The sequence below is a fragment of the Podarcis liolepis genome (genome assembly GCF_965112155.1).
Source record: "Podarcis liolepis genome assembly, chromosome: 13".
NCBI classification, from domain to species: domain Eukaryota; kingdom Metazoa; phylum Chordata; class Lepidosauria; order Squamata; family Lacertidae; genus Podarcis; species Podarcis liolepis.
The window spans coordinates 17371340-17398843 of record NC_139573.1 but is presented as its reverse complement, the minus strand read 5'-3'; the positions used below and the strand labels follow the sequence as shown (position 1 = coordinate 17398843).

Genomic DNA, 27504 nt, shown 5'->3' with positions numbered 1-27504 from the left:
CCACCCTCTGCCAGGGCTCAGGAAATGGCTCTAGCTTTTCACTTATTTATTTTATTTGTACAACGAAGATCATGAGGCAGTTCACAACTTTGAAGAACATAATACGAACAGAAAATACAAAATAAAAACAAACCAATAACATCCTCCCTGCTCCCACAAACACATTGAAAAGGCCATAGAGTGTTTTGGGTATTATAATTGATCAGATGGTGAATTAATGAGTGAATAAAATAAATGCATAGCCCACTAGTTCTCACTTTCTTCCCAGAGAAACCAGCAATCACCGTTCTTTTCCTAACCCATGAACAGCGGAATCCTGTGCATGTTTACTTTAGAGTAAGCCTTACTGTGTTAAATTCCTAGGAAGTGTGCATCGGATTGCAGCCTAAGGCTGCAGACAAAAGCACATTGCTAGGAAGTGCAAACAGGCTTAGCCTTGCGCCGGCAATCATACCCTTGCTCCCTCTATGACAGGAGGTCCGGCTTATAGTGCATATGGAATAGAAGCACCTGCTCCAGCCCCCCCGACACAGCGCCCCCTAGAGGCAAAATGCACATTTCCATCAGGCCTTCCATTTTGCTCAAGGCACCAGAGCTTTAACAAGATGTAAGATGTATTAAAAAAGAAAAAAAACCTCAGTAAAAACACACACTAGATAGATCGATAGTCATGGCTCCAGGCTTTCCACTTCACCTCCTCCAGGGAGAAGATGGGAATGAGAGAAATAATTTCCGTGAATGCATTGCCAAGATAGATACGTGCTACAGTGTGAGATGTTTACAAGCCCTTCCAATTTTTTATTCAAATCAATTTGACAGCAAGCAGGGATTTTAGTGGGATCTGCTCTCTTCTAGGGCAACAAATGCTGGTAAACTTACTTCCCCCTGTGGGTTTTCCAACCAGCTAGGGTGGGGGAAAGGGGGCCCCTCTTCTGTAAGTGAGTCTTTTTATGGCATGGAGATAAGCATTATCACCCCAGGATGGATATATCCTAAGCCTAAATGTCTCTAACAAGCACTGACTCACTAATTTGCCAGATACGCAAGTTGTCCCTTGTGCTTCTGCTTTATTAGGGTTGCCAACAAATTAGAACTACGTTTAAATAATACATTTTAATCATGGCTTTTACACCTGTATGTAAAAGCAATCCTGTATAGGGAATTTTTAAAAAAATGTTTAATGTATTATTATGTTTTTATATATGTTGGAAGCTACCCAGAATGCTGGGGCAACCCATTAAGATGTGGGGGGTATAAATAGTAAAATTATCATTAAGGAATGGGGCGTCCCTATTTTCATCGGATATATTTTGGAGGGTATGCGTATTCTTTTCTGATCAACTGGCGATCCTAGAACACACACTCAGTGAAACACGCTCAAATCTGGGGGTGGGCGTGTTTTCCTGCATACCAAATTGTTATAAATATATTTTTAAAAAACAAACAAAAAATTCTCCCAGATTCATATTATCCCATACTGGAAGTCTTTGAGAAGAGGCCTGGAGAACCGCCTGTCTGCTCATTACTTATTAATAAAAAATATTCATAAACTGCCCACTCATATGACATACATACAACAATACAATAAACATAAGAAGCCATAAAATGATGCAGTATATTCTTTTCCCCTTTTTTAAATGATCTGAAGAAAAACGTAAGCAGCTGAATAAGTCTGTAGGGGGAGCTCTAGCTCCGGAATCCGCTGCATTGACTGACCAGACTAGGCCTTCTTCAGCAATTAGGTTTTTGCAATGCAGGAAGAGGGCTGGTTCCTTTCCCTAGACCAGGGGTCTGCAACCTTTAAGACAAAAAGAGCCACTTGGACCCGTTTCCGAAGGAAAAAAAACTGGGAGCTGCAAAACCATTGCGACATCTAAAACAAATATATCTCCGGAGCCACGATCTGACAGCGGGCGGGAAGGTGACGTCGGGACGGTGCGTGACTAACGCACGCACCGCCCCCATGCGACGTCACAGCCAGTACAGCGCCCGCCACAGTGGGGAGTGTCGGGGCGCACAATGCGCCTCCTCCCCTCGCTAGTATCCGCCCCGGAGCCGCGGCAAAGGTGTAAAAGAGCCACATGCGGCTCCAGAGCTGCGGGTTGCAGACCCCTGCCCTAGACCCTGTTCCCACCACTCACATTGCCTACTGGGAAGTCTCTGGCACAGACACATTTCAAAATGTGTGTGTAGGAGGTACGAATGGAGACCATCTTACTCATTTGCTGCAATACAGACAAGAGAACAACTTGTTTAAACCAGGGCCTCTCAACATGGTGCCCTCCAGTTTTCAATGGTCCATTCCTACTCTTGTGTACTTCATTGGTCGCCACGCTCTTCAGGGGATTGCAATTTGTTTTAAACTCTTTTTTAATGCTGGGACCCGGGGCCTTAGGGTGAAAGACAGGCAAGCAAATGCCAGAGAGCAGCAACTTAGTCAGAGGAAGGTCTGGCCGCAGTCTACGTGCACGTGCCATAAACAACTTCCCACAGTGCCGCCCGCTTTGCTTCGCAATGAAAGGCAGTGGTCAGAGTGTTAGGCTAGCACAGGGGTCAGCAACCCGCGGCTCCGGAGCCGCATGTGGCTCTTTTACACCTTTGCCGCGGCTCCGGGGCGGATACTAGCGAGGGGAGGAGGCGCATTGTGCGCCCCGACCCTCCCCACTGTGGCGGGCGCTGTACTGGCTGTGACGTCGCATGGGGGCGGTGCGTGCGTTAGTCAAACACCGTCCCGACGCCACCTTCCCGCACGCTGTCAGATATATTTGTTTTAAATGTCGCAATGGTTTTGCGGCTCCCAGTTTTTTTTTCTTCGGAAACGGGTCCAAGAGGCTCTTTTTGTCTTAAAGGTTGCAGACCCCTGGGCTAGCACCTAGGAGTGCAAGCACTCAAGTCGCCCCTCAGCCATGAAGCTGACTGGGTGATCTTGGCTCAGCCAGAATCATTTCTCAGTCCAGCAATTGTGCAGGGGAGAGAACCTCACACGCCACCTTGAGTTCTTTTGGGGTATCAAGGAAACTTAACAGAAAATAATTCTATATGCTTTTCAGATCTGTAAAAGAACTGGAGGCATATGGTCTGTCTATTGGCAGGAACGGGGAAGACTGTTATTTTTAATAGTTTTTGGTTCGTCCATCCCCAAAAAGGGTGGTATTTAAATGAGCTTTACTCAGAGTAGCTCCACTGAAATTAATGAACATGGCTCTGAGGCTGCATACACATTCTTTCCCTCAAAGAATTCTGGGCATTGTAGTCTCTCACAAAGCGGCAGGTCCCAGCAACCCTTAACAGGCTACAGAGCCCAGAATTCTTTGAGGCAGAGAAATATGCTTTAAAGGCATAGTGCATATGCAGCCAAAGTTAGGACCTTTAATTTCAGTAGGTCGACCCTAAGAAAAACTTGGTTGCATACAACCCCCACCCCACCCCCAATAAGGTTTTATTGTCTGAACAGCTATATACAGAAGCAAGCAAAAATTATAGTACATTGATGAACTGCTGCCCTGGGTGTCGCAGATAGTGAATGAGGACTGTCCCCCAAAGGACTAGGTCGGGGTAGCCAACACAGTGCCTTCTAGATGTTGTTGGATTACAGCTCTCATCTGCCAGCATGGCCAATGGTAAGGGATGGTGTGAGTTGTAGTCCAACAACATCTGAAGGATGCCTCATTGGCCAATATGGCGAGGTCTCCTGCAGCTTTCCAGTTATATAGAAGAGGGAGCTGGACCTTCCATGACAAACTGAAATTCCCTCTTCTACAACTAGTAAAAGCTGTAAGAGCCTTGCCCTCTCTTTCACATCAGCAACTGAACATGCGATGGGTGGTGACAAAAACTGGGTGTTGTTGTTTTTCTCTCCCTTGTAGGCCACAAAACAGGTGCATGTGGGTAAGTCAGGTAGTCAATATTTTTGTGGGTTAATCATACGCATATTTAGGTATTTGCTATAAGCTCCTTCCTGTTCCTGCTTCTCCTCTATATACAACAAGATATTTACTTTATACACAAGTATCTGAGCTTCTCTATTTTACAGTGCAACAAATATGCAGTTGTTTGTACAGCAATAGTTAGAACCCGCAGCTACAGGGAAGTAGTCAATAGCATCACCACTGCTGGCTGCACCACTTGTTGCCTTTTGGATTTTATACTGTGCAAGCTGTAGCTCAATGGTATTTCGCCTGCCTTGCACACTGGTTCAATCTTCAGCATTTCCAAGTAGGGGTGGGAATGTCCCTTCTCCGAAACCCTGGAGATTTGCTGCCATTCAGTGGAAATACTGAGCTAGATGGACTCAGCATTGGGCAGCTGGCGGGCAGGCGGGTAGGATTCGAAGCCTGCGACAGTTTTGAGCAGTGCACTATGGCAAAGTAGACAATGGCATTATCACTATGGATTTGATTCATTTTGCAATCGCATCCGACACCACAGAACGCTGCCGCAACATCTACCACGATAGCTTTTCAGGTGATGGGGAAAGCAGGCGCTGTTTTCCTGCCCCACATCCGGTTTCAGAAATGAAATGCTTTAACTGGAAGGAAATTATGCAAAATACCTCAGAACTAGTTCTAACCCAGAAGCAAAACGCAGTTGTTTCCAAATTAGGTGGCACCAGGGCACCTGGGTTGGCAGCAGGCAAAGTGAGATCAGTGGTGGATGTTGGGCTCTCAGATTTCAGCAGTGACCTGCGCGACGCAAAAATCTGGCGCACGCCCCCTCTTGCGCTCCGCTCTACTGCCTTTTTGTGGCTCCCCCTACAGCACAACAGAATCGGTTACACTCCCCTAAACCCGCCTCTGGCCAGATGGACTGTAACGAAAGTCTCCTGCGTTACGATGACCTTTTCTGTTCCGTCTAAACTCCTTTTGCCTTTTGCAGGTTCGTGAGGCAAAAGCTCAACAAGTGAAACTTTCTCTTTCTAGAATAAGCAACACCCGTGGAGTTTGTCCAGCAGGGACTCAGCCGTTAAGCTCAGCTGACCACTGGCGCTTACGGAGGTGGCAGAGCCTGGGAGCTGCCATGTTGATTTCCCACAATGCCCCTGACATAATGTTGCTCCAGGGCATTGTGGGGAATTTCCCCAGCTGCCCTTGTGCCACTTAGAGAGTAGAGAAGCTCATCTTTGCCATGAGTCCCTTTGTTGTAAGCCAAAAATAGCTGGGCCACCACCACACCTTCAAACCCTGGAAAGAGTTTGAACAGGGTGTGCTGTCCCAGAAGACAGGAGAGTCCCAAACAGAGGAAAGACCAGCATATGCTCTCTCAGCAGAGCAGCATTTTCGTGAGGAGAGAGTAATGCCTGAATAAGGCTAAGGAGCCTAAACAACAAACAACCAAGGCCATCTGCTGAATGCAAGTCTCTCTTGTCTTCTGGGAAACACAAGAGGCTCAGAGGAGGAGGAGGAAGCAGTTAGCTTACTCACTTGCCTTGCTTTGTCAAGATTAGATTTTAATGCCATTGTTAATGTTTGACTAAGACGCCATTGCTTGGCTCCCCTTTGCCTCGTAACCCGAGCAACGTCAGCTTACTCCTCCTTGCACTTGACCTGTCAGGCTGCAGCCTATCCAGAGTCAAAACAAAGCAGCCAGGGCTGGAGCTTTCTTGAGAGCCCTGCCCCATAATTCCACGCGGGGGTGCCCTAATGCACTTTGCACATGCTTCTCATCATCTCTTTCCCAGCTTCTAAAGCTAAGCCCCAATATGTGAAACTGGGAGTGGGGGGTGGGACGGGACAAGTCCTATAAGGACCGAACAGACAACGTATGCAGCCCTTCAGGAGGCGAGGGCGTTTCAGGAAAAGGTTGCCTCATCAGGACCCACTAAAGGGAAAGTGGCCACGTGCACACGTTCAATTACACGAGGGAGGCAACGTGAAATGTAGGGAAGAGCCAAAGGAGGTGACAGACTGGGCGTTTCTATCACTTCCATACTTCTCACTGCGGGCCGTTCATGCGTTTTCGGCCCCTGAGATAAAACGATTTGCATGCACGTGTGAATCTGCGGGGCGTATGTGCATACGGAGCCCTCTCCCCAAATAGCGCAACGCGGCTGTTTCTGGGGTGAAATCAGTTCTTCTAAATGTTCCTCCTGCATCCTTCCACGTGAGTATTTTGTAAAGACCCTTTTGCTTTGTGCTAAAATATATTTGTCACTGGAGGGCAGTTGCTGATGCTGGATCAAACTCCTGCAACTTTTGACTCACCTGCCTTTCAAATCCGGTGTTTGTACACGGACCCATTCACCCCTGCAGCTTCCATTCTTGCAGACCCGGCCTTCCTCCCCCACCTCTAAGCCTATCTCCATTAGGATGCCCTAGAGTCCCATCAGGGGGTAGCCAGGTGTGAAGCAGGAAATTAAGCAGCGAGTTTAGGAAGAAATTGAGCAAAGGGAGGTGAGAGTGTGATGTGTTAGTTTCCTCTGCAAAACGAAGCAAAGCGAAACGGGGGGGGGGGAGCGTGATAACGAGGGGGGGGGGGAGAAATCAGGGATTTGTGAATTATCTGACTCAGTTGGTGAAAGGCTGGTCTAGACGGTTTCCTCCCCTCCTCTACAACGGCAGAAAGAACCCAGGTGTCCTGACTTTTGTTTAACCAAGCAAAAGTATAAGGTCCCCTCCAGACTTATTATTATTATTCATTTATGATTATTTGTGCTCATGATGGTGTCAGGTCAGCTTGTATGTTTTCAAATGTTTTGTCGTGTCTCTTTTCCTTCAGGAGGAAGGGCTTGGGTATAAACGTAGTAAATCATGCCCCTGCTTTCAATATTGTTTTGCGCCAGCAAAAGTTTCAAACCGGAGGTTTAGCATCCTTTTTAAAAACTGGGGCATGCCCCATAGCTTTCTGCTGAAATCCTGTAACTTTCATACCACAGATGTGCACACGAGTGTTTTGCATTTTTTGTGCTAAAGCACAAGATTGCCCCTCTGGACAGCAGTAATGCTGTATCTTTTGGGAGGCATCAAAAGTCCTAGATCAGGGGTGGCCAGCTCCCAAGAGACTGCGATCTACTCACCGAGTTAAAAACTGGCAGTGATCTACCTCCTTTCTGGGGGTTCAGGTCAATGTTGTTGAGCTTTTTTAGGAACAAGGAAGGCCTGTTTTTTAGGGGAGCCAAAGTTATTGAGCCAGTGATCTACCACAGAGGTCCGGTGATCTACTGGCAGTTCATGATCTACCTGTTGGACGTACCTGTCCTAGATCATGGAATCATAGAGCTGCAATGAGGGAATATGCAGCTGTCAGAACAAGTAATTAAGCAGAACGATGTGTAGACAGTCCAGTATAAACCCAGCACTTATGCACTGTTACCGTGTCAATGATATGTTGCAGAAACCTCTCTGTGAACAACAACCCCCAAAACCAGGCTGGAAAAGCCTTAAGTCCCATGTTGACTGAGAAGGAAGACCCGCAGAAGACGGACATTGCAATCATAACCATGCCTACTCCTATTGAATTCAGTGGGGCTTGTTCCCAGTGGGGTGACAACTATACCCTTGACCCAGAGTATTTAGGACTGCAGAGTTGCTTAACTCCAACCCTGTTATGCTGTAACTCTTCGGAGTAGCTTACACTCACCTTGCAAGAACCACAGAGCCCCACTTCCCATCCTGCTCCCCCTTCTAGGAAACCCAGGAGTTCCTGTCCCCCCTCCCCCCCCATATCCCCCTCTGAATCTGCTTCCCCTGGGGGGAAACTGGGATGCTCTGTGACTGGGATGGATTTTCTCAGCAGGAGCAGAGAAAGAGAACTGAGAGAGGAAGGGGGCGGGGGAAACAGGAGCTGCTGTCTAGGGCCAGAGCTGCAGCTGGAGGCATCAGTGCCTCAACAGAAAAGCAAAGATGCTGCTCCTCTTGGCATCTCTCTGCCTCTGGACTTTCCCCCAGGCCAGGGCAGCACCATCTAGCACCCAGGAGATGACCAGAGGGCTGGTGAGTCCAAGATGCCTGGGTTTTCTCAGGAAAGAGGTTTGGGGGTTTAGGGTAAGGGTGCTAGGAGTCAGGACTCCTGAGGTTTTTTTGGGGGGGGGGGAATCTAGTGTTTATGGGGAGTTGGGACAGCAGATTCTCTAGGAGATCATTAGGGTTCAGGGGTTAAAGCTGGGGAGGAGTTCTGCTGGCCAGGACCCCCTTGGGAAGAAGCTAGTGCCTGGAATTAGAGGGGGCTGTGGAAGGACTTGTCGATGTTTGTGAAAAAATAAATATGCCCAGGGGTTTGTAATAAGTGGGAGCTGGACCCTGTCCCAAAATCTCTGGGAGTGGGGTGAAGGAGGAGCTCCTATCTCTTCATCTCTTGCCCCTGAAAGAGGGATAAAATCGATCCATTTCCTTGAGGTTTCGTGTTTCAAATTGCCTGCTGTTGGGAAATAATTGATCCCTTTAGTTAGTCCCTGTTTTCTCCCTCCTGCCCCCCTGCCTGAGTTATCTAGGGATAATTTTTCGCCTCTTGGTAATGTGCAATCTGACCTGTATCCTGTCCCCCCACCCCTTATCTATAGCCATGGAAAAAGGGTATATTCTGTCCTCTGTCCTCTGTTGGAGAAAAACTGAGAGATCTGCCACCATCTGTCTGTCCTTTCCAATTTGATGCCTTTAATTGTCCTTTTTGACTGGTCCCCACCCCCCAATACCATCCTTTGCCCGGGGTGGGGGGGACAAACCCCTGGAATCTGCTTATTTTTGAATCATTTTCTAAATATGCAAGGCAAGTTCAAAGAGTAGCTATCCTCTGTAGCTTTGAGTCTGTACACTTGCTGAACTCAGATTGTGTCTCAATAAGTCTGGGCATTGGGATCCTGCAGATTTTTCTAACTTTGCATCCCACAGATTCACCCCCAAGTCCCTGTGACTTGATCAGCTCACTTAACAAAGTCAAGGAGTCCTGGTGGCTGAAGCTGCCCACCACCTTTCATTTTTGCTGCTCCTGTTGCAGGATAGGATATCGCCACCCACCCTTCACACTCCTAAATCCAGTGGGAGGTGCAAATTTGATAATATAATCAGACACATGCACTCTTCTAGGCTAACACATTGAAAGAGGCTTCTGCATGAGGGTGCTTTCAGATGGGTGGTAATTATGGGATGGATGCTTCTCCATGCACAACGGTCATTGGCATCAAAATGCCAGCCTCTCTTCCTGCCCAGCCTCATTCAGTCTGGATTGACCCTTTCCAGGAGAAAGCTGGCAAGCTTTTATTTTAAAAGCCAGCTCTTTTGCAAATGACCTGTTTTCAATATTACAATGACCTGTTTTTACAGTAATAAGCCCACACCTGACTAAAAAATGCTAGCATCCTCTTAGATCAGGAGTCAGCAACCTTTTTCAGCTGTGGTCCCTCAGACCATGTGGTGGGCCGGACTATATTTTTTTTTGGGGGGGGGGTGAATGAATTCCTATGCCCCACAAATAACCCAGAGATGCATTTTAAATAAAAGGACACATTCTACTCATGTAAAAACATGCTGATTCTCGGACCGTCCGCGTGCTGGATTGAGAAGGCAATTGGGCCGCATCCGGCCCCCGGGCCTTAGGTTGCCTACCCCTGTCTTAGATAAAGGATGGTCTGCTTCCAGGATAGAAGGCTTTGCTTAGAATGAATCAGTATACCATTGCGCCCCAGTGCTGCAGTTTGGCAATGCACTTACTCTTTGGAGCAGGGGGTCTCCCTTTAGCTGGTAATGTGCCTTAGGGTGTTGCTTCCAGACATAGGACTCCTAGTGCTGCCAAACAATTGTTCTTCTGCTATTAAGGCACGAGTGGGATTGCCATTCACTCTCCGAACTTAAAGGACATATCCTTTTTTGAGTGTCATTTAGGGATGCAGGAAGGTGCCTTATCCTGAGTCATCTCATTGGTCCATCTAGCTCAGTACTGTCTACTCTGACTGGCAGAAGCTCCCCAGGGTTTCAGGCAGCTCTACCTGCAGATGCAAGCAGAAGTTCAATCCCCAGCAAGGCAGATGCTCTGCCACTGAGCTATGGCTCTTTCCCAGTAGCTACTCCAAAATACAAGCCAGATTTGCAATTTGGGAGGTGTCTTCCTGCTCGTTGTACTAAGTTCCTGCTCATTGCCTCTGTACCCTAAAGTCCTACCTTGAACGCACTACTATCACTATGTGCACCTGTCCTTCCTGGAACAGAAAACCAGGGCCCAGTTTTTCCCAGTGTTTAGCTCATTGAAAGGGTTTGCCACCAAAATTTGGGGGGCAGGATTCCTGCATTTTGAATAGATCGGTGCCAGGCAGAACCCTTCAACCGAGTAAATTGTTAAAGATACAAGATCCTTGCCAGGAAAAGTGGGGACATAAACTTGAAAGTCTCTGTGGCTTTTAACGAAGTGGAAACATCTCAGCCGTGGCTCTAGCTGCCAGGATCAGTTCAGAAGTCCACTGCCATCTTAATATCTTTCTCCTGCGTCAGCCTCTTTTCTAAGAGTAGTGCCAGTGGGAGCCAAGTGTACAGACAAGCTTGTATCTGTAGGATTGTGAACCATTAAGATGCTAGTGGCATCTTTTTTTTCCTGGGGAGGGGTGTCATTGGGTTGTTGTTTTTATTTTGATTATATATATATATATTGGTTTTAATGTTGGCTCTTTTCTGTGAACCTCCCTGAGACCTCCGGGGTATAGGGCGGTTTGTAAATTTATAAATAAAGAATAAAATAACAGTGGCAGGGATGGGGCTGTGTGCATCATATCCATTCGTTTCCTTTTGGCATACTTGGGGAGTTTTTCTTTAGACGCCCCCAAACAACAACATTTAGGTTTCCTGCATCTATGAATCAGATGAACAAACCACATTAAAATAGATTGTGGAGGAGTGCTTTTCTCAAAATACTTTTTGTGGCATTCAAGCAGCACACGAGACACTCAAAAGTGAAACTAAAATTGAGGGCCACATAAAAATGGACCCGTTGGATGCTCATGCCTCTCATGTTCTGAGCGTGATTGCCATAACTGACCATTGAAATAGACTTCCCTTCCCCCACTCTGGGTTTTTACTGCTAATACCTGCAACATGCAGCTTGGCTCACTTCCTTGAGTAACCTCCTGCTATCCTTTCCTCAGACAACTACATTTTGCAGTGTGCCTAATCCCTCTTAGCAAAGCCACTTAAATAATGCAAACAGAGTCCAGAGAGAAAAGTTATGATAACAGTTTGCTGAGCAGAATAAAGAAAAATAGTGTATAATAAAAAGAACAAAGAGATTTTGCCTTTCCTGGTTCAGATCGTGTACAACACTTATAGAGGAAAATTCCCTCAGAACTAAACAGCCAATCGGAGCACAGGAAGGATCATGCCTGTATAGTTGCTAAGCAACACCATTTGACTTTAACATTAATAGGATTAACACTTGCGTCACAAACGGAATGATCTCTGCTGTTTGCACTTCCAACAATCTCTGGCTGTGTGGGATCATATTCTAGATTAGCGGTAGAGCTTTACACACCAAACCAGACTAGGTGGGCTCTGTTCTCTTCCTCCTCCACGATTCTTTTCCTTTTTTACACAACGGATAATTGGTGTGTGGAATTTACTGCTGCAAAATGTGATGATGGTTGCTGGTTTAAAAGGTAAAGGTAAAGGGATCCCTGACCATTAGGTCCAGTCGTGACTGACTCTGGGGTTGCAGCGCTCATCTCGCTTTATTGGCCGAGGGAGCCGGCAGACAGCTTCCGGGTCATGAGGCCAGCATGACTAAGCCGCTTCTGGCGAACCAGAGCAGTGCACGGAAACGCCGTTTACCTTCCCGCCGGAGTGGTACCTATTTCTCTACTTGCACTTTGAGGTGCTTTCGAACTGCTAGGTTGGCAGGAGCAGGGACTGAGCAACGGGAGCTCACCCTGCCGCAGGGAATCAAACCACCGACCTTCTGATCGGCAAGTCCTAGGCTCTGTGGTTTAACCTACAGCGCCACCCGCGTCAATGGCTCAATGGAGCATCCATGTTCAGAGGCAGTGTAGCACTGAACAGTATCAGTTGCTGGGGAACAATTTCCTCCCTTCCCTGCTTGTGGGCTCCATTAGTGACGATGAACGCAATTAATATTGCAGAGTGTTCGGCACATTTTCAAAAGTGCTTTTATTATAAATGATTCATACTACACTTTCAGGCAGGTTTTGCGGTGTTGTGGGATGCGGCAATAAGACCCTCCCTCCTCTTTGCACCATTTTTTTTATGCTCACCCCACTTCTTTGGAGAGGGGGGATCCCTTCCAACTAGTAGATCTGGGGATCTAGCCGCTCTCGGTTTGGACTCCTTCCACTGGTTCCCATGGCTACCTATTTTGTGCTTCCTCTGGGAAGATGATTTCCGCCAGCCGCTTGACCTTTCTAAGAGAAAATGGCAACTCACCCATATCCCACCAGCTGGAAACAGCAGGGCGTGTGTTCGCGCCTCTGTGCAGATAGATAGATACACAGAAGGAGAAAGGTCCATCCTGGAAACTGGTGCAAAAAGGCTGGTTGTGGGGAGGTCATGGGGGTCCAGAGAAACTAGGGGGCGGCTCTTGGATTCCACAGCAGCCTTCAGGGAACGAAACAAAGGGGCCTTTGAGCAGGGCAGGGGGCTGTGGTGAATCGGGAATCTGTGAAGCTCACTCAGGCCAACCCTGCAGCCCAGAGGATGTTGCTGGGCACTCCCCCATGAGATCAGCACTCGGTCTTTGCAGCATCCCCTTCTGGGACTACGTAGGAAACAGCCTTACACCAAGCCAGGCAGGCTGTCCATCCATTTAGCCTTGTGCTGTCAGCTCAGACTGACAGCAGAGTGTTGGGCAGAGAAGGCTTTCCCATCACTCTTCCTCCAAGGGCTGGAGTTCAGTGACAGAGCCTTCCAAAATATCCAAGGTTCAACCCCTGATATCTCCAGGAGAGACCCATGTCTGATACCCTAGAGCAGGGGGCAGCAAACTTTTTCAGCAGGGGGCCGGTCCACTGTCCCTCAGCCCTTGTGGGGGGGCCAGACTATATTTTGAGGGGGGAAATGAACCAATTCCTATGCCCCACAAATAACCCAGAGATGCATTTTAAATAAAAGGACACGTTCTACTCATGTAAAAACACGCTGATTCCCAGACCATCCAAGGGCCGGATTGAGAAGGCGATGGGGCCGGATCCGGTCCCCGGGCCTTAGTTTGCTGACCCCTGCCTGAGAGAGCCGCTGCCCTCAACTGCCCTGATTAAATCGGGACATCCCATTTTGGGGCCGCAATCTTGCGCAGGTCATGTGACTTGCACAAGGAGCACATCCCTGCACAAGGAGACACACATCCCTGCTTTCCACAGTGACATGTTGGCGGACATGTCATTGTGGACAGGACAGAGTTTGCTTGCTTGTGATTTGTTTATGCGTATGAATATTTCTAGATTACCTTTCCATGGGGTAGGCAGCTAATATTGAAAGGCAGCAAAAGCTTGAATAAACCTTGCATGCACAATACAGGAAAAAACCCCAATCTTTCAAACTGAAAATTAAAGAAAGCTTCGTTCTGTTGTGTGTATCCACAAATCCTCTCCCTGTCCCACAGCAGGCTGAAGTAGTGTGCAATTCCAGAGCAGTTATCACATCACTTGCTCCTTGTGTGAACAAGGGCCACAGGTTCAGCAAGCCATCACCATTAATTTAGGCTGTCTGTGCAGACGTGCCCCAGAAAACCTGTGTCAGGTGTTGAATTTATACCAAGGGCTTATCCACACCCCTGTTTGCTGTGCCGCTTTCTCCCTGGGAAACCTGCGGTTTAGCACTGAATGGAAATAAATCGGGTTTCCATGGATTGCTGTTTGTTCCGATTTAGTGCTAAAGAGCAGGTTTTCTGGGAGAAACTGCTCAGGACCATGCCAGGAAAGAGCAAGGCAATGGACTCTTGATATTGCTGACCTCAAGCCTTTTTAAAGGATGAGCAGAGCCACTTTTCTGAAGCACCTCCCTCCTTCATTAAACCTCATGGCAGCAGCATTTAACAGAGATGGGGACACGCTCGACAGAGAGGTTTGGCAAAGTGCTCTGCAAAGTGCCTCTCCCCTCCATTAAACAGCTTGCCTGGACCATCTGCAGCCCGTGCTGTTCGCTCGCTCACATGCCTGCCGCTCTCCCATCGTGATGGAGTTTGGCAACCACACAAACTACAGTGTGGCTCCAGCCTTCCCTTGTTATATATATACTGTATCTAGCAGTGTGTGCGTGCGCTTGTGCACAGACTTAAACAAGCTTGACAGATCATGAAGCCCATTGTAGGAAAACTTCATCAAAAGCCAGTTGGGATGTAAAGCATTAGAGTCCTTATAAACATGCAAAACATAATAGAAACTCTCAACACCTTCAGCTGAATCCATTCTCAGAGGCCCACGAGACAAATTATGCGATTAAAAGTTTGTTTTGAACTCTGAGAGCCGCAGTGGAAAGCTTCCTCAAGGGACACTCTTGGCACATTCACTAAGTTTATACACATGCATTCATACAGAGGCTTGAGGGCCCGTTGAGTGCTCTGTTTCCTCAGGGAAACCTCCAGAACAAAGGCTACATACACAACTGTATGCCTTTAAGGCACATTCTTTCCCTCAAAGCATTCTGGGCACTGTAGTTTGTTGAGGGTTTCTGGGAACTGCAAGGCGGTGAGGGGTTAACCACAGGTGTCCAGAATTCTTTGAGGACAAAGAACATACCTCAAATGTACTTTAAAGGTACAGTGCGTACACAGCACAGGAAGCTGCATTAGACCACAGTGGCGCTGTGGTCTAAACCTCTGAGCCTCTTGAGCTTGCTGATCGGAAGGTCGGCGGTTCGAACCCCCACAGCGGAGTGAGCTCCCGTTGCTCTGTCCCAGCTCCTGCCATCCCAGCAGTTCGAAAGCACGCCAGCGCAAGTAGATAAATAGGTACCACTGTGGTGGGAAGGTAAATGGCGTTACTGTGTGCTCTGGTTTCCATCACAGTGTTCCGTTGTGCCAGAAGCTGTTTAGTCATGCTGGCCACATGACCCAGAAAGCTGTCTGTGGACAAACGCTGGCTCCTTCAGCCTGAAAGTGAGATGATCACCGCAACCCCAGCGTCACCTTTGACTGGACTTAACCGTCCAGGGGTCCTTTACCTTTACCTTTAGGAAGCTGCAAGAGTTTGGAAGCTGGTCAAGTGTCCGGCTCCCTGTCTCATGCCTGCCATTTTCACAATTTTCTTTGAGAATTGAAGAACAACCTTACTGTGGGTCTGTGTTATAGTTCTTCTCAGAGAAAGGCCATTTAAATCAAAGGGCATGACCATCTTCAGTCCATTGATTTTGGTGTGTCTGCTCTGAGGAGGTGCAACAAGGGGGCAAAGCGTCTATCCCAGCATCCTGTATCCCCACAAGCAAGAGAGCAGACCTCTTGCCCTGTTAAGCCCCAGCAATTCATACTCCGAGTCACACTATCTCTGAGCCTCGTGGGTGCCTCTGGGCACCAGGCTGGCCCCATGCACCTAGCCATCATGACCAGTAGCCATTTATAAACCTATCTTCTGTGAGTTTGTTTAGTCCTCTTTGAAAGGGGTCATCACCCCAATCTTGTGACAGCAAGTTCCAAAAATAGTAAATATGATAATGTCCTGGGGGAAGAAGAACTGTCCTTTTGTCTGTTTGGGATCTCCTGGCAGTTGGTTTCATTGGATAGCTCATTTCTTCCACTCTTTCTCCTGCTCTTGTGTTCGTCCCTTCCTTCCTTCCTTCCTTCCTTCCTTCCTTCCTTCCTTCCTTTCTTTCTCTCTCTCGCTCTTTCTCCATTCTTCACCAACTGCCTGTAAAAAGAGAGGGCATTTTGGAGTGCCTACCTGGCTGGCTGATTTAAGGTGCATGCCAGCGTTTGCTGAAACTGTCTTCTTCCTGCAGCTCATTAATCACATGCTGCCATTTCCAAGATAACTTTGGGCAAAGCCTCGGCCATGAAGCTGGTCCCAGACTAATACATATCTTTGTAGTTCAGATATGCCAGAAGAGGAAGGAAAGTGTGGTGCCTTTATTCAGAATAGGTGAAGGAATCGGGTGCGGTGAGAGGAGCTGCAGGGCTGTGCTTTAGCCCTATCCCACTGTTGCCACAGAATCATAGATTCAGAAGGGACCCCAAGGGTCATCTAGTCCAACCCCCTGCAATGCAGAAATTGTGGGGACAACTTCTGGGCCGAGCACCTTGCAAGGCAGCAAGAAGGCTGCCCTCCCCACACATGTGATTTAGAGCCCTGGGAACATTGTGGTTTTAAAGCATGAAGAAGGTGATGGTTGGAGGAGTCGGATGGCTTGGGGGTAGGGGGCTCTATATCGGACTCCCCCAATCTCTTTCACCATGCAGTAGTCTCATGGGCTACTATCTGCATGCTAATTTCCCGAGATGATTTTATCTTTTAAAAAGGAAAAGCCATTTCCTCTTGATTTAGCTAAGAAAGATACAGGGGTGTTGCGGGGGTTGTGTGTGCGTGTTTGTTTGTTTCCCTTCAGAGAGTCCAAGCCTCTGCAGGCATAAAAAGTTCTTTTTCCTTGCTCTCAATTCCCCTCAAGTAGCAAGAAAGGCACCGCTCACTTCAGGGGAAAGAAAGGGGAAGTTGGGAATCCCCTCAAGAATATCTGTCCTCCTCAGTCACAGAAAATAATTAGAAGACCAAACATGGACTGAAATAATTGGGGGGGGGGAGTCCTCCTCATCCATGCTTTCCACATTCTTTAAATCAAAATAGAATGTGATGGGGGTTTTTTTAGCTCTGTTCCTGCATTCACTTGAATGCAGATGGCTGAAAATCGCGGATGGGGTCAGGGATACACACTCAAGTCCCATCCTCCAGCAGCCACAGGTGTGCAGATTCCTCTTTAGACCTTGGTCACATTGAACGCCAAGGTCTGCAAAGGATTTCTAAGAGAGTTATGTCTTATGGGGCACAGGAAGGTTTCTAAGCCTGCTGAGCAGAAGGCACTTAGGAACCTCCTGCAGATCTTTGCACAACAGTCTAAAGAGCAGGCTGCTTGCCTAGGTCTCATGTGTGCACTTGTGTTTTTAGGAGAAACCCTGAGCAGGGACATACAAGACTTCAGGGTTGTTTGATCAACTTTGCTTTTTTCACTCAAACCCCCAAATCTACCAAACAGCTGCAAAAAGGAAGCAAGAGGTTTTTTTAAATTGAGTATTCCAAATATTGCCCCATCTGCACTGTACATCAAAACAGGTATCATAGCACTTTGTACAGTCACGGTTTCCCCCAAAGGATCATGGGAAGTGCAGTTTGTCAAGGATGTTGAGAGTTCCTCAATTCCTCTCTCAGAGTCACAGTTCCATGAGTTCCCAGGAATTCCTTGTACTGACTAACAAACCCCCACTAATTATGTCCTCGCAGGAGTGGTTAACCCGCTACGGCTACCTCCCTCAACCAGACCCAAGGGCAGCTCGTCTTCAAAGCCCAGAGGAACTGAAAAGCGCCATCAGAACAATGCAAAGATTTGCAGGACTGCCTGTGACCGGGACGATGGGTATGTACTGGGAGACCGTGAATCTGGTTACACCTTCTCCCCACCCCCAGTGTCGGTTGGGATGTGCTGCCGTCTCTCTTTCCGGCAGGTCTCTTGGGTGTCAGATCTCAGCCTTTCACACCAGGGAAAGTGTAAGTAAAAACGTCTCTAAGCGTGTGTAGATTGCTCTTGCCTCCGCAATGAGGGCCTGTCTCATGTGACATGTAGTCATTTCACAGCTTTCTGTCATGTTTTCCATTATGATCCATGTGGTCGGAGCCCATACGCACCTCTTAAAGTCTGACAGGAGCATGTGTCTAAAGATCAGGCCTGTCAGGCTGAAAAGGTTCCTCACCCAGGAGAGGTGGTCCCATAGGTACGAGGGTCCTAGGCTGTATAGGGCTTTAAAGGTTAAAACCAGCACCTTAAACCTGATCCTGTACTCCACCGGGAGCCAGTGCAGCTGGTATAGCACCGGGTGAATGTGATCCCGCAGCGAGGACCCCGTAAGGAGTCTCGCCGCGTCATTCTGCACCCACTGGAGTTTCTGGGTCAGTCTCAAGGGCAGCCCCACGTAGAGTGAGTTACAATAATCCAGTCTGGAGGTGACCGTCGCATGGATCACAGTGGCTGGGTCAGGGCAAGAGAGGTAAGGAGCCAACTGGCTTGTCCCACGGAGGACCTTGCGGTCTTCAAACAAAAACATCTTGGAGGTCCTGGGCCACAGGGAGGTTAGGCTGGCCTCAACTAGAGCCTGGGCTTTTTCGGCTGTGGCTCCGATCTGGTGGAACGCTCTGTCACAAGAGACTAGGGCCCTGCGGGACTTGACATCTTTCCGCAGGGCCTGCAAGACAGAGCTGTTCCACCAGGCCTTTGACCAAGGCACAGTCTGACCCCCCCCCCTTTGGTAATCCTCACAGAACTCTGGCCCAATGGTTGTCATTAACTTGATTTTGAATTGATTTTAGAATGCTGTATTACTTTACTGTTGTTAGCCGCCCTGAGCCCGGCTTTGGCTGGGGAGGGTGGGATATAAATAATTTTTAAAAAAATTATCATCATCATCATCTATGGGATGTTGGGCCCAGAGCAGTGTAGTCAATGTAGTCACCTGCAGAAAAGAGGTGTTTGGGACCTTAGCAGGGCTCCTCAGGAGCACACCTGGTGCTCCAAGTTGAATTCTGGAGCACAGCTGGTCTCAGCTAGAGGGCAGGGCTCCAGCTTCAGTGGGGGCATGTGCTAGGCCCAGAATCCAGGGACGACAGGCCACTAGTTGCAGATCCAGGAAGCAAAGTCATGGCAGGTTCTGGAAGGCAAGGCATAGCCCAGGTCCAGATGGGCAACATCAGGCAAAGCAGGGGTCAAAACCTCCAAAGCGAGCAAGAGAGGTGGGCAGCACCCTGGAGAGCTCCAAGTGGTTGGACAAGAAAGGTTTGGGCGAAACCGATCCAACAACCATAAAACCTTAGCTGAGTCTTGGGGCTCGTCCACACTTCTGCTTGTTGTGTGCTAAGAAAGCGCAGGTCCGAAAGGTTTTCTGCTTGTCCCGTGCTTGCTTTAAGAGCATGGTGTGGATGTGGCCTATGTTCCTCTCCTTTGCAGACCAGAAGACCTTGGACATGATGAGCCACCCTCGCTGTTCCCTTCCTGACATCATTGGCACCTCGGAGTTGATGCGCAGGAGGAGACGCTATGCCCTCAGCGACAGTGTCTGGACAAAGACCAGCTTGACATGGCAGTAAGCAGAGGGTGGGGTTGAGTGGGTAAAACCACATCTCACTTCCTATTACTCTTTTCTTCCTGTGGTTTTGCACTAAAATATTTTAAGGGTGTCGGTTTGCGTCGCTATAAACGATTTGTTTCCATTTCCCACTATTTTTAATTTATTCTAGACATCCTGTCGTTTCCTTACCTTTTTTGGGCAGGTGTCAGGAATCTTTGGCCCGCTAGAAGATGCCGAACTACAATTCCCATCCTCTTTACCCCTTGGCCATGCTTGCTAGGGCTGATGGGAGTTGTAGTTCAGCAACAGCTGGAAGGCCAAAGACTCTTCATCCTCACTTTATGGGTTGCATCCAACTAAGAGAAGGCCCTCTGAAATTAATGGGCCTAAGTTAGTCATACCTCTCATTTCCAATGGATCTCTTCTGGGTAGGTACAACATTGGATAGAACCCAGGGTTCCATCTTTTTGCTCACAACCCTGTCGGTCTGTTGCCTTCCTCTCCCTTATTCCCTCGTTTTTCCTTTTCCCACGGCAGCATCCGTTCCTTCCCCCACGCCTCCCTGTTGCAGCCCTATAAAGTCCGGGAACTCATTTCCCTCGCCTTCCGAGCCTGGAGCCGTTCCTCAGCTTTGACCTTCCGAGAGGAGACTTCTGGGCAAGCTGACATCGTGGTGGACTTCAGCCGCTCCTATCACGAAGACAGCTACCCTTTCGATGGGCCTGGAGGCACCCTGGCCCACGCCTTTTTCCCTGGGGAACACCCCATTTCTGGCGACACTCATTTCGATGATGAAGAGACATGGATACATGACCCGGACAACAAGTATCCAGGTACCTTCAGAATCAGGGTCCCTCCAGACATCCTTTTAGTTGTGTGTTTTCATGATGATTTGCACTCATGTTGCGATCTAGGAGGCAGGGGCGTCTTACCCATAGAGGCTAGTGGCGTGAGGCCCCAGGACACCAAGTTCTGGAGGGCACCAGGGAAGAGGCGGAGGCTGGACGCAGCACCTCCTGGCATCATCTTGCCACCCTCGCCCACCTCTGCCATGCCGCGCCAAAGCAGCGCTGCGCTGTACCCAGAGCCTTCGTCTGCCGTGGCCACCACAGCATGAAGCTGCCGGCTGAGGCGGGAGGCGCCGTGTCTAGCCTCTGTCTCTTTCCCGCCGGAGGAGCCACCCTCCTCCAGCCCCGCCAGCAGCGCCGTCCTACCTAAAAAAAGGTGGGCAACTCTGGGAAACTGGGGGGGGGGGGCACCGGAGGGAGTTTTGCACCACGGCACCAGATATGCTTAAGACAGCCCTGCTAGGAAGTCAGACACTATTCCGGCTTTCGATACCATTTGCACCCGCAAAAGTTCTGGGACTGTTGCACCCGCTTCCTTTCATTCCAGTACCTTCCTGCTGAAATCACACCGCAAATGCTTTGGCGTATATTTTTGCCCCCGCGTTTGTTGCGCTGTAGCTCCCTCTGGATAGCAAGAATGGGGAAGCATTGGGGATACATCGCAGCGCAAACTAAAGCAGAACAAACCCTTCGCTGATGTGCTGTTGTTGTGTCGAGAACATGCTGAGGAATACACCACCATAAAACACCTGATTGGAGAGGCTGACAGGGAGAAGAAGCCAAGCCCATGCCCATGGGTAACCTTTCCCTTTTCTCCTGATATCAGGTCGAGGCACAGATCTCTTTGCCGTAGCAGTTCACGAATTTGGCCATGCCTTGGGGCTGTCTCATTCTTCCATCAAGGAATCTATCATGATGCCCTATTACCAGGGACCTGTTGGGTCGCCTGAGCTCTACCAGCTGCCACAGGATGATGCCATGGGGATTGAACAACTCTATGGTGAGAGACTAGCCAGTCCCCTCCTGTTTTCATCTGCTGTCTTCCCATCTCGATGGCCAGTGTTTCTTCTCCTTCCTCCAATCACATCCTGTCCCTTCCTTCCTTCCTTTCTGTATCCTTTTATAACACCCCCAACACACACATAGACACACAGTTGGCAATCAGGGTGCAGTAAAATACACCCAGTGCAATTTGCCAACACCCTGCCCCAAATAGCCTACTAAGAGAGCAGGAGCTGTAAATTCCACACTGGCTGGTTAAAGACCTAGATCAGCCTTGTAAGTGAGCGAGCTTAGCAGAGGAGGGAAGGAGCACTTTGCCCCTCCTCTGTCAAGCCAGCTCACTCGCCTGCATAGAATTCCTAGCTGCCTATACTGACCAGGCGACTGCTGAAATGCAAGGCTGACCTAGCAAACTTCTCCAGCCGCCACAAGAATCTGGGCCCCTTCCAAAGCGGAGACGGGGAGGCCTACATCATCCACTGAGTTCAGGCACAAAGGTGACCTCAGATAGCACATCAGGTGTGTCTTGGGCATAGATTTCTCTGCATCTCTGCACACGCCGCCCCTTTGGGGTTGTCCTCTTTCTTCCGTCTCAGTTTCTGCTTTTTCTTTCATAATGTCACTGCTTGCTTCATTTTCTTGTAAGCGTCTATTTTTGACATCCTGTCATAGAGTTGCATAAGGTGAGGCAAGGCCATCTATACTTTGCCTCTAGAGAGTATCTCAATTCCTCTGTTCCATCATCCTTCTGAATACATACGTATTCTCTCTTCCGTTTTCTCCCATGTCATAGAACACCTTGTGCTTGGATGTATGTTTCATGTTTTTTCCTGACTCGTCCCCCCTCCCTCATTGTTGTTGTTTTTTTAAATTGCCTGCAGGTAAGCGTCCGTCAGGTTCATACCCAGATTCTGATATCCCAAAATTTCCAGTCCCCACAGACCTTCCAATCCCTGACCTGCCACCCGACAGACCCACGCAAGGGTGAGTATCCGTCCTTGTCATATGGAAACCCCACAAATAGTGGGTAGTTCCAGATGTTGCTCACCTATAGCCCACAGCATCCTGGACCCCATGAGCTATACAGAGTGGGCTTGATGGGAGTCACAGTCCAAAACATCTGGAAGGCACTACTTGGGCTACCCCTGCTGTAGGCGTTGGAGCTAAATTAACTGTGAGGGAATATGGACTAGCTATGGCACAGAAACCCAGAAAAACCAAAAAACCTAGTCAACAGCAAAGTTTTCTTTAGGTTGTCTTAGCATATTGGCTGCTAGCTTTGGGTACACCAGGGCAACTGACAGGAGATGAACAGCCCTGGCCAGTCAGGTCAGAGAGTGAAGATGGGATCTGGTGACTGAAAACAGGAGATGGGGAAAACTTTGCTGGATTCTTTCAGGCCCCCAGAGGCCAATATCCTATCAGTACTTCCTGATGAGGTCCAACATAGGCCAACAGCTACACTGGTGCACCTGGGTCTTTCTAGGCTTAAATTCCAGCTCCATAATGAGCACACTTGCCTTGAGGAAGCTGTTTTCTCTCTCTCTTGCTTTCAGTTCCCCTTTTTGTGTATTTGGGAGCATATGAACGACCTAGCTGACAAGGTTCTTAAGAGGAAAAGGGAACCTAAACACTGCAGTGTTGCTTATCGGTGACCCTCTATAGTCATTGGCCGAACTTCTGTGATGTCACAACAGCTCCGCTTGAAATTCCAGAGTAGTCATGTTAGTTCCAGGGGCGGGTGGGGCGGGGGAGAAACGAAGACTCTATTAGTACCTTCAAGGCCAACTAGCCTATTTGTACAGTCCACTCTTGCTAAAGTGGTAAGTGGGCATCATGCATGGAGGGGGTTCAGGGGATATAACAGTAAACTGGGAAGCAGGGAGAGCTGAAAGAAACTGAAATGCTGAAGGTCTGTTGCAGGCAGGTGTTTCACACACTGTGATCTGCTAAACTGGGGTCAGTCTGCTCAATGGGGGAACCTCAAACTGGTCCCAGGAACAAGAGGAGCTGCATGAAGCTGGGAGCCAGACTTGGGACTCAGACTTGAGCAGACACATGGGCAAAAAATCAAGGAGAGGCTGCGAGGGGAACAGGAAGAGTTGTCTGTACTGTTTTGGGTGTGGGCTGCAGAGTTAAATAACCAGTTGGGTAGTTTAAAGTTGCTTTGAGACTCTTTGTTCAAAAGCGATGAATGCATAGAATAATATAGGGTAAGAACCAGCCAGATCTTGATCTCACAAAATACCCAGTTAGCAGCAATCCTGAGCACTCCCCTCTCTCCCTTTCAGGCCACGTCCACCATCACCTGATCGCTGTGAGGCCCGGTTTGATGCTATCGCCAACATCCGTGGGGAAGTTTTCTTCTTCAAGAGTAAGTAAAGCAATACGCCCCCCGCCCCCACTCCAGATTAGCTGGCTTGGGAGCGGGCTGGGGGCACCCAAACTTTTTGTTGGGAGAACAAATCTTTGATTTCCAGAATCACACATAATTTGGCCCACTGGACCTGCAGGGCAGCATATCCTTCCCTTATCCAGAGGACTCCATGTGCATAAGAATTGCGGTGCGACCATTTTCTGCTAGTTTGATGGGAGGCGGGATCCTTTTCCAGCAGCCACCAATAATAATAATGACTTTTTAAACACAGCGAATGGATGCACAGGTTACTTTGAGAAGAGCCATATCTCTATGATCTGCTTGGCAAGTGGTCCCCAGTACAGTCTCCAGGTAGAGAACCCCATCGGAAATTCTGGACAGCTGCTGCCAGCCAGTGTAGACAGCTTGATGGACCCCCTGGTCTGACTCAGCCACAGAAGGGAGCTTCTGAGGCTGCAGTGTTCATATAATTGTGCTCTTTGCATACGCTTTCCCCTGTGCCACCTCCTTGCAAAAGAACAATGCTATGATTGGCATTTGTAAAGTTTTCTGTGGTATGTTGTTTGCCTTCTGGAGTTTTCAAATGGGGGGTTTAGGAGAGGCAACTGTTATTTGGTTTCTGAGTTGGCTAATAGCACCCTATACAACCCCTTTCGCAGAAAAACATTTCTGGAGGCTGCAACCAAGCCAGCACCTGGTTTCTCTAGAGCCGGCGCAGACGCTGCGGTTTTGGAACGGGCTTCCCCAGGATTTCAAGGCCATTGATGCTGCCTATGAACGGGCCAATGACAGCCAAATTGTGTTCTTCATTGGTGAGTGTGACGCACTGACAATGGAAGACGGGGCTTCTGGTCTCTTTGGAAGTAGAGTGCAGTCGAATATTTAAAGAAGGGTGATAACTGGGAGAATGAACTTCCCTTTAGGATTTTTTTCTGGAACCCTGGGAATTGGGAGGTTTCCTGGATCCAGCTGCAGGAATCCAAGCAATGTGAAATCTTAAGTATTCACCTGCAGCAGCAAGGAGGCTGAGCTTGCAATTCAGAGTGGTGGCATATACATGCAGTCTAATAACAACCACTCTAGGGCGCAAATGTACAACATCCTGGGAGCTGAAATCTTGTGAAGAAACTTCCCTTTTCAAACCATTTCTAATTTTATTTGAACATTGCGTATGTATTAAAATGTGCGCTAGGCCGTAAGGTCTGACATACTTACATTTTTAGCGGTCCTTGCTTTTACACTGTTGAAAACTATAAATCAAAAGCGACTGTGTTTTTAATACAGATGCTTCCGAGCAGAATTCAGTTTGTAAATAATATGAATGTCTATTTAGCTTTGACTATTAGATCCAGTTAATTCACTGTGTCTGACTGATGTAAGGAATACTTTGGGGAGTCTGGGCTAGAGAGGAAGGTGGGAGGGTAGGATACAAATAGTCTGTGCTCTGTGGAAATCCTTCACATAAGGCTGCTAGAATCTCTTCTGATCCTTTTTCTTCCCCATTCATTCTTCCTTCTCTGCAGGGTCCCACTTCTGGGTTTTCACTAATACTCAGGTGAACCCGGGCTACCCCCGTCCTGTGTCCGATCTCGGCCTCCCTCCCCGCACTGTCGTGGGTGCCGTTTTTGTGTGGCCTCACAATGGCAAGACGTACCTCTTCGAAAAGGACCAGTACTGGCGCTATGATGATCGGGTGGGTCGGGTGGAACAGGGATACCCCAAGCCTGTCAGCCTTTGGAAAGGAGTCCCTAATGACCTGGATGATATCACAAGCTGGAACGAGGGTATGTTTCCGTTGAAACCGACTCCCTTTCAGAAAGTATCAAATGTGTCCATTCCTGGCTGTGGTTTCCCTGACAATAATTGCAGGGGTGAGGAAGATATACTTTTTTTGTTGGACAGCTTTGCAAATAAAAATTAGACCACAGTTTCTTAACTGCCCTGACTGTCACTAACAGAAGGAAATGGTTGTGGTAATGGGGAACGATTTAACTTTCCAGGGTAATGAAGGAAAGCCTACCATTCTAATGTAACCAGTTCTAAAAGAGGCTGTTGTGTGACCCATGTGCCCAATAGGCCTGTAGCCAGAAATGTTAAGGAAATGGGGGCCTTGAGAGTATATTGTTTTGTGTGTGCAGAGAGGAAACACAAAACCCACAGCAGGCAGCACCTACATTTGGGAAGTCTGATAAGTTTAAAGTTGTTTAATTAAATTTTATATTTAAAAAAATCATTAGGAGTCCCCTATTGAACTGACAGAGCTGCATTTCCCTGAGAAGAGGGACTAGCTGTTGCGTTAGATATTGTTGATTTATTGTTATTGTTATTAAATAAAATTTATTAATAAAAAAAACCACCACTTTGGGAACTGTACTCTGTGAGCATAGCTGTCAACTTTTCCCTTTTCTTGCGAGGAATCCTATTCGGAATAAGGGGATTTCCCTTAAAAAAGGGAAACGTTGACAGCTATGTCTGTGAGGTGAGTAGGCAGTCTCCTAACAACTCTCAGCACCCTTTACAAACTACAGTTCCCAGAATTCTTTGTGGGGGGAGCCATGACCATTCAGGCATCATGCTTTGCATATATACAAGTGCAGACAGCGCCTCTCTGGCTCCCCCAGCTGGCCATAGGCATAACTCACTGCTTGCGTCTCAACCTGTTTCCTCCGTTCTCAGCTTTGCCTTTGTCTCTCTCTCTCTTCACCTGCAGGCGACACTTACTTCTTCAAGGACACCCAGTTCTGGAAGTTCACTGGTGGCAGCGTGGAGTCCGACGCCGGCTACCCGCGCTTCATTTCCCATCACTGGCTGCACTGCGAGGGCCCTGCCACGTCCCCCCCTCCCTCCCCACGGCAGGGGCCAGAGAAGGGGATGTGCATCTGCGGGGCAGCTGCCCCAAAGGCAGCCCCTGTCTTGGCCTTTGGGATCCTGGCCTTCCTTTGGGCCGTGGGCTGCTGACCTATCTTGGGCAGATATCAAAGTATTGAAAGACTAATGCACTTTATAATACCCAAAGGAAGGGACCTGCTGGGAAGGGGATGTGGTGTCCCTCCCCAGGAACAGTCTCAGAGCCAAAGCTTTCCCTTCCTTCCCCACCCACCCACCTTCGATGGTGCTCTCACCCCTTCCAAACTGCTTGGCCCCTCTCTTCTCCTCCCCACATCCCTCAATTCCATGCTTAGTTATTGGTTTGTTATATTAAAAAAATAGGTGCTAAGACTGCTTGCAGGCCTCACCCACTGACCTGAAAACTCTTCCCCCTAGTCCCAGGTATGTGGCGACAGTCTGATTTCTCAGGGGTGAAGGAAATGCACTCTGTACCTGTTCAGAGGCACTCTCCTTTTAAAAAATCATTACACAGCGCAAGCCTGGATTGGGGATCAAGCCCTGCCCAGTTTAAATCCTCCATCTAGCTTCAGTTATCCCCATTGATCTGGCGATGCCCCTTCCTTGCCTTTCTCCCAGTGGGAGACATAAGGAAGGCTTAATCATCATCTTGAATCAGGGCTTAAGCGCAGACCTGGCACTTAAGGTGTTTTCATGCACATAGAGATAGGTGAGTGGGATTAGTGAGAAGATGCGCTTTATTACAAGGCCGGGGGGGGGGGAGAGATGTGGCTTTCCCCCTGCAAATACATCACCAAAGGCGGCCTTTCTGGGTGGCACTTGACCACACTGTGACAGTAGCCACATGTGAACTTGTGGCACAAAACACAAATCAGAGCAGCAATGTATGCATTCGAAAAACCTCCCTCTCCCTTCTCAGCCGATGCCAAGAAAATATAACAAGGGTGATTAAGTTATTGGGTGATTTAAAATTTGGAATTGGTGAGGAGGGGTCATGTAAACAGGTGTGCCTTGGCCTCCATTTTTATAATAAAATCTTTAAAAAGCACACCTGACTCTCTTATTTTTATACAGCTTCATTGGCCTGGGATTGAAAGAAGAGGGGTTCTGGTCAACAACATCTGGAAAGCACCCCTGATCTAAATCAGGGGGGTTGCAGGGAGCCAAGTTAACTTCCAGAATCATCATAGGAGAGAAACCTGCTGGTTTCCTTTCCTTTATTCCCCCTGGGAAGGAGTTTGAGAGCAGGGA

The 27504-nt window shown here is 48.4% G+C and overlaps 1 protein-coding gene across 2 annotated transcripts; it reads left to right on the top strand.

Annotated features, from left to right (window-relative positions):
• Positions 1-5566: 5566 nt before the first annotated feature.
• MMP25 (matrix metallopeptidase 25) lies at positions 5567-27301 on the top strand. Of its 2 annotated transcripts, none has more exons than XM_083472341.1 (10): positions 5567-6099; positions 17345-17477; positions 19059-19194; positions 19717-20012; positions 20854-21027; positions 21911-22013; positions 23321-23403; positions 24066-24218; positions 24930-25190; positions 26117-27301. In XM_083472341.1, the coding sequence occupies exons 2-10, from the start codon at positions 17438-17440 to the stop codon at positions 26362-26364; spliced, it is 1494 nt and encodes a 497-aa protein (XP_083328467.1). In that variant the 5' UTR covers positions 5567-6099; positions 17345-17437; the 3' UTR covers positions 26365-27301. The 2 variants fall into 2 exon arrangements, with proteins under 2 accessions (XP_083328467.1, XP_083328466.1); XM_083472340.1 differs by lacking the exon at positions 5567-6099 and adding an exon at positions 7758-7928.
• Positions 27302-27504: the final 203 nt, after the last annotated feature.